Below are 7,500 nucleotides of genomic sequence, written 5' to 3'. Positions count from 1 at the left end.
AACTCGGTTGTGGAATTGGACGATTTCCAACTTCTACGTGGTGACAGGACGCCCCTCCACTGAGCGCCTCTGGTGTTAAAGTTTAAGTGGCGACTATACCGACACCAAAAAGGCTCAGACGCCGATACCGAAAATATTAAAACCTATAATTGTATTGATTAGGAAGCACAATAAGGTAATCAATAGATAGGAAATAAATTAGATGATAGATATTAATTTTTAGTGTATTTTACAGCTGATTTAGGACCCGTTAGCATTAGAGATGCTAACAGAAAGCTAACACAAGAGGAGGGTTAACTTTTATTAGGTTATTTATTTCAGGCTCAGTAATTGTGATTAACTGTAATTGAGAACGTAATTGTAATTGAAGAAAAGAAAATTCAGGCTCCCACACAGACTCTCTTTCATTGGTAGTTCATCAGCACTGACCCTGACTTTGACCTGCTAACACACAACACACCACACACACACACACACACAGGAAACACACACACACACACACACACACACACACACAGGAAACACACACACACACACACACACACACACACACACACACACAGGAAATACACAGGAAACACACACACACACACACACACACACACACACACACAGGAAACACACACACAGGAAACACACACGAGCTTCCGTCCATTCTCTGTCTCAGTAAAGGAAGCCGAGTGGAGTCTCGTAGAAACACTGGGAATATTCCACCTCAGAACTTTAGTTATTTAAGTTATTTAATTTATTTATATTTTATTTTTTATTGTATTACATTTATTTATATTTTATTTATTTTGTATTGTATTGTATTTTTTTAAAATTTGGTTTCATTTAATTTTAATTTTGATTTCCTTCGTCATTTTTTGGAATGTATTGAGTTTTTTTTAAAAGTGCAAAATACACAGATAACACACAAATATGCAAAAATCAGACAAGATGTTAAAATTATTCACAAAAATAGGAGGAAAACAAACACAAAAGGACAACAAAACAAAGAAAACTTTACAAAATGACAATTACACAAAAACTGTAAAAATCCACCAAAGTACGAGAAAAATACACAAAATTACTCCAAAATGTCTTAATTTTCTGAAAAAGTATAAGATTTTATTTGATGAGTGATAGATTTATTTTCTTATGTAACACAGACTCTACAGTGACAGGACTAATGTATAGATTTTACTGCTTAAATATTTTTTTAAATGTGCACATTAACAGTTTGATGCAAGTGTATAAATGCATAGAGTGAAGACGTCTGATTGTGTGACCACAGGATGTGACATCATACAACCAAGAGAAAAAAGAAGTAACATCATTTAAACTAAATCTGATCAATAGATTGATCAATATGTAAATAATAAATATATGAAATGTAAAGTTTTAATAAAGGATCTGAGTTAAGAGTTAAATATTTGTAGTGAATCAGGATCTTCACCATAAACACAATAAATGTAGGTTTCAGATGAATTGATTCACTGAGAAAATCACCATTAATCACTATTAATCACTATTTATCATTAATAATCACCATCAATCACTATCAATCACTATTAATCACCATTAATCACTATTTGTCACTAATAATCACCATTAATCACTATTAATCACCATTTATCACTATTAATCACTATTAAACACCATTAATCACCATTAGTCACTATTGATCACCATTAATCACTATTAAACACCATTGATCACCATTAGTCACTATTAAACACCATTAATCACTATTAATCACTATTAAACACCATTGATCACCATTAATCACTATTAAACACCATTGATCACCATTAATCACTATTAAACACCATTGGTCACTATTAATCACTATTAAACACCATTTATCACTAATAATAACCATTAATCACCAATAATCACCATTAATCACTATTAAACACCATTGATCACCATTAATCACTATTAAACACCATTGATCACTAATAATCACCAGTAAGTCAGTAACATTTATTTCTACTGCACCTTTCTCAGACAAAAAGCCACAGTTTTCACAGCACAGATTCAAAGTAAAAACAGTATAAAAGGCCATGACAACAGAAGCTAATGAAAAGCTTGAACAAATAAAAAGGTCTTCAGCTTTTAAAGGTGTCAATAGAGTCACTAGAACACAGAGAGAACAGAAGATGGTTCCAGAGCCTGAGCAACAGGTTCTGTCTCCTCTGGTCCTAAAACCAGTGTCAGGACTTTTTGAAAGAGCCTTCAAGGAAGGAGGTCAGATGAACAAGAGGAGGGCTTCATCTTAGTCACCAGAGCAGAAATATTGGCAAATGTCACGGTCCTAAATGAGGACCACGTGCTGGAGACAGGCTCAGAGACAGCAGAGGTACCACATGGTCCTTTATCATCTTCATTTTATCAGTAAAACATCTCACAAAGGCATTACTGTCAGCTTCACAATAAACACACAATTTATCCTGTCAAACACTTTTTATTGTTCAGTGTTAACAGTTGATCTGGTGTTCACAACCATTTCACATTTAACCACAAATGATCCCCTTATAGGACGAGGTAAAGGAATTAAATTAAATTCAATTCAATTAAATTCAATTCAATTTAATTAAATTCAATTCAATTCAATTAAATTCAATTCAATTCAATTTAATTCAATTCAATTCAATTCAATTAAATTCAATTCAATTCAATTTAATTCAATTCAATTAACAAAATGCAGTGAATAAAAAGAAAAAAAAGAACCAAATACTTAAATGTTAAATAAACACAAAAGTGTAAGAACACTGGCCATGGTGGGAATTCAAATGAGTCATGAATCAGATCAATTCAGTGACTCAGATCTATAAAATAAATGGGGGGGAGGGGTTAGCTCCTACCTTGGGCCACTTGGGGTTGATGAGTCGAGCTTTGATGGCGTCGTTGAGGGCGGGGCTATAGCGGCCCACTCTGATGTAGGCTGCTGAGCGGTTGCTGTACAGGATGTAGTTGTGGGGGTCAAAGGTCAGCGCCTCACTGTAGAGCTGGATAGCCAATGAAAAGTCCCCCTGCTGGCACGCCTGGTTACTGCGACGCACACGCTCCACAAACTGTGATCTACTCAGAGAGGAAGAACTCTGAGGGGGGGGCGGATCCAACACCTTCACCTCAGAGGATGGAGACATGATGGAGGAGGAGGAGGAGGAGACAGGAGGAACGATGGAGGAGGAGGAGGAGACAGGAGGGATGATGGAGGAGGAGGAGGAGACAGGAGGATCATTTGTGCTGGTGGAGCGAGAACCAATCATGGAGAACTGTCAGAAAACAAGAAGAAAAACACAGATTAAAGTCAAACATTGATCCTGTTCTGGTGTCATGTGACCATTAGTTCTCAGTGTGTTACGTTGTTACACAATGTGTATGTGTTACACTCCTCCTTTTAACCCTAGAGAGCCTCTGTCCTGCATGTTTTAGATCAAGAGGCCCAGGGGTCACACACACACACACACACACACACACACACACACACACACACACACACACACACACACACACACACACACACACACACACACACACAGTCTATTATTAGAGACGTGCTCAGTGCTCATCATCCCTGTTTTTTAAGTCATTTTGTATATTTTGGTAATTGGTTAAGACTTACAAATTAAAATGGACAAAGACAGACTAGAAAATGTATAAAGAGTTTCAATATTTACTTAAAAATGACAGTAATGTGTCAACATATGTGACATTAGGTGTAAAAGTGATGGAAAGGGTTTATAAGTTCTGAACATGTCTGGAAAGTAGAAAAAATGTGCAGAAAAGAAAATATGATGTAGAAGTGTCAGAAATGTAGCAAAAATACATTAAAAGGAGCAAAAATATGACAAAAAAAGTGAAGTTGCAGAAAAAGGTAAAAATAAGCAAAAATGGGCTGAAATTGTTCAGAAATATTCTTAGTTTCTTGAAGGCATCTGACGTCCCCTTCCCAGTGTCTAGCGACCCCAAATGGGGTCCTGACCCTGAGGTTGAGAACACCTGCTGTACACGTCTGTGTTAGGTTTTCTCCGTCTGAATTCCACATGTCCCTCTGTACGGACAGGGCCGCGACCCACGTGTTGAGAACCCGTTACATTCTGACCTAATTTTCTTCAAATCCCGTGATTTTTAAGAGGTTTTCACATGAATTCTGTCACGTTGATCAACTTTTTCTTCTTAAAAAACGCATTTTTCATCGTTTGAAGCTGAAGAAATGTCTTTGAATGTAAACATCAGTGACGTAGGTAGAAGGTCCAGGTTCAGGTTCAGGTCCAGGTTCAGGTCCAGGTGTGTTCTCACCTGGTTCCTCCGGTACCGGTGCTTCTCCATGTCCTGGTCCCGTTCAGGTCCGAAAGTCCAGCGCCATGTTTCACCCTCAGACCCTGAACTGGAGGAGGAGGGGCGGGGCCAGGATCAGGTTCCACAGTGACGTCACAGAGGAGATCAGTTACCAAATCACCTGAGGATGTCAAATAAAAAAATAAAATTACAATTATGCCTTCAATTACCATGTTCAATTACAACTCAATTACAATTACATTGACATTAACTTTTTTCTAAATACAATTAATTTCTAATGTGAATTTAAAATATTACATAACATTTATCTCTAGAACATTTCCAAATATACTGAGAATAGTGATAAATGCACATTTTGTTCAAATGAAATGGTTTTACATTTATAAACGTCATTATTCTGGAATGTGGTTAAGGATTATGTTTACAACACAACCAAAATATGTTATTTTTATCTTTAATAACCAATAACATTATTGGCCAAATTCCATATTCATAAACTGAAATTCTCCAAATGTTCTTCTTTTCTTAATGGAGTTCAGATATTATATTAATAGTTTTTGAAAGAATTCTGCTTCTATATGAACGACTGTTTCTGTATCTCCATGTGACACACACTGTGATGCTGTTTCATTCTTACTTTGATGTTTTCCCTGACTTTGTTCTTTGTTCCTTTGATGTTGTTTTACTGGTTTGTAAACTTGCAATTTGTCAATAAAATGTGCATAAAATGTGCATAAAATGTGCATAAAAAAAAAAAAAAAAACGAACAAAAAAGTCAATTACAATTACATTCTCAATGACTAAAGTTGAATTACAATTAATCACCTGAGCCTTTAAAAATAACCTTATTGAATGTTACCTTTCTCTTGTGTTAGCATTCTGTTAGCATCTCTAATGCTAACAGGTCAGTTTGATCCATGTCTTAAATCAGCTGTAAAATACACTGATAAATATTATTTATAATCTAATTAGTTTCTCATCTATTGATTACCTTGTTAGGCTACATAATCAATAAATATTTTGGTATTAATATTTATGGTGAGTCACTATACCCATAGATTTATATATATTAAAAATATATTTTTAAATGTGGGAAAGTTTGATATGAAACATATTTTAATTTTAATATTTTAACTACATATGTGTAAAACTGTAACATGGGTTTAACGTTAAATTATAATCTTTATAAAACTTTCATGCCAATTACAATTACATTGTTAATTACCTGAGCTCAATTACAATTTAATTACTATTACGACAACGCAACAGATTTTTAAAATTACAATTACGATTATAATTACACCTTAATTGTAATTAATTATCAATTATAATTGATCCCAACCCTGGTCAACAGAGACTCAGACCAGGATTAAAATCTGTACCAGGATCAGGACCAAGATTAGGATCAGAAATAAAAAGTGGACAAAGATCAGAACCAAAACTAGGCCCAGGATTAGGATTAAAATAAGAACATGGACCAGAACTAAGATTAGCACCAGGATTAAAATTCGCCTGAACTAGGATCAGGATCAGGATTAGGAATAAATGTAGACATGAACGATCAGGATCTGAACCAGGATCAGGATTCAAACTAGAACCAGAACAGAACGAGGACTAGAACTAGATCAGGTTGAGAATTGAACCAGAACTAATATCAGGACCAACATTAAGACCAGGTTCAGGACCAGAACTGGGACTGTGATCAGGACCAGGAGGATTTAAAGTGTGGCCAGTTTTTGAGTCTTTTATTGTGAAGGAACAAAGTTTATCTTTGACACCTGAAGGTTTTTCTTTAATTCAACAACAATAAATACACAAAAACACACATTGTTAGACTTTATGAAAACATGAATGTTGTAGAATAAAAATTAGTGATAAAAATCAAACGTGAAAGTATCTGAGCTTCATATTCTGCTGTGATCACTACAGCCACCAGAGGGCAGCAGATACCAGCACTCTGTGAAACCATCCAATATATTGATTTATTGATTGATTTAAGGTTATGAATTATTAGTGACAGATACAATGAACAAACACAGCTGAAAACATGCAAGTATCATAGTGTTTGTAGCTAAAGCTAGTTTTTATCACCCGTCACTAGAATAACTTTATTAACAATGAAATAATAATAAAGCCCACGTTTAAAAAGGAAACAAGTGAAATGTGCAATCAGGACAATAAAAACACATCAATGACGTTTCCATCAGTTTAATGTTATAAATAAACCAAAATAACATTCAAAAATGAAATAAATAATTAAAATCAGGAATTAAATATGCTTTTATTATAAATGGTTGTCTATAATCTAAATTATATATACACATGTTTTTTACAGGTTGAATGTGAACTGCATTTAAAAACCAACAAAATCTACAAAAAATGAAAAAGATAAATATTATTTCTCAAATATTGGATTATCAATACTTTAAATATTATAAAATATAATGTTAATCACTATAAATCCATAGGATATTTTTCTGCATATAAATCACAAAATCTCTTTGTAATTGAAGACGCTGCGGCAGAATGAGGAACGACTCAGGTGGAGGTTAGTATAGCTTTTAATCAGTTCAGCAGCATCACATGAATAAATGAGTCAACACATTATATAGGGCGTAAAACCACACCTCCTACCCATCAACCCCTGGGTGAGAGAACAGCCCCTAAGTGCTCATCATAACGCAACATATAGAGAAGAACTGGGTTGAAGTCACACCCTGTGGTTACAACTGGTTTATTCTGTAAATAAAAGGTTTACATCCACATCTTTAACTTTTCCTGTTTTTTAGAGAAACTCAAAGCAGCACAAGTTGTTATTGTGACTGAAAAAGTTACAAAATGATGTAAAAATCTACTAAATTATGTAAAAAGTTACTAAATGATTAACAGGGTTTATGCAGGAATCCTGAGCTTTTTAAGACTTTTTAAAAAAGCTTTAAAAAACAAAGACCTCGTCACCATCTTTAACAGTCCTAGTTTGTAATTTAACAGGAATGAGGTCAGTGAGAAGGAATAAAACTAAAGAATAAATGAAACTAAAGGCAGGTTTATTGACACAACAAGTAACAACAGTTATTCAAGGTCCAGAACTTCTTCCAACGTGATCCAAAGGTAGGACATGTTCCTGAGAGCGTGTGATTCTCCATCAGCTCTTTCAGCTTTTCTTCACACCATCAGCACCAGATGTTGGGCTTGATGATAAGTTGGACC

General features: G+C 34.7%; 2 protein-coding genes across 5 annotated transcripts in view; both read right to left on the bottom strand.

Annotated features, from left to right (window-relative positions):
- Window positions 1-4,387, bottom strand: part of ttc28 (tetratricopeptide repeat domain 28) — a 45,079-nt gene extending 40,692 nt beyond the window's left edge. Inside the window, exons 1-2 of the mRNA XM_028463414.1 lie at window positions 4,291-4,387; window positions 2,850-3,263 (exon numbers count right to left, since the gene is read on the bottom strand). Coding sequence (XP_028319215.1) covers window positions 2,850-3,263; window positions 4,291-4,320 — 444 coding nt within the window. The 5' untranslated portion in view covers window positions 4,321-4,387. The remainder of the gene's footprint in view (window positions 1-2,849; window positions 3,264-4,290) is intronic.
- A 2,571-nt stretch (window positions 4,388-6,958) lies between these two features.
- The window catches only part of LOC114473395 (AT-hook-containing transcription factor-like), a 34,379-nt gene continuing 33,837 nt past the window's right edge, over window positions 6,959-7,500 (bottom strand). For all 4 annotated transcript variants that reach the window (XM_028462984.1, XM_028462986.1, XM_028462987.1 and 1 more), the window contains one exon: window positions 6,959-7,500. This exon is cut by the window's right edge. The gene's annotated coding sequence lies outside the window, so the exon portion shown is untranslated.

This window comes from Gouania willdenowi, chromosome 12 (genome assembly GCF_900634775.1).
Source record: "Gouania willdenowi chromosome 12, fGouWil2.1, whole genome shotgun sequence".
NCBI classification, from domain to species: domain Eukaryota; kingdom Metazoa; phylum Chordata; class Actinopteri; order Blenniiformes; family Gobiesocidae; genus Gouania; species Gouania willdenowi.
Note: the sequence above shows the minus strand (reverse complement) of the source record. Positions and strands in the feature narration are given on the sequence as shown.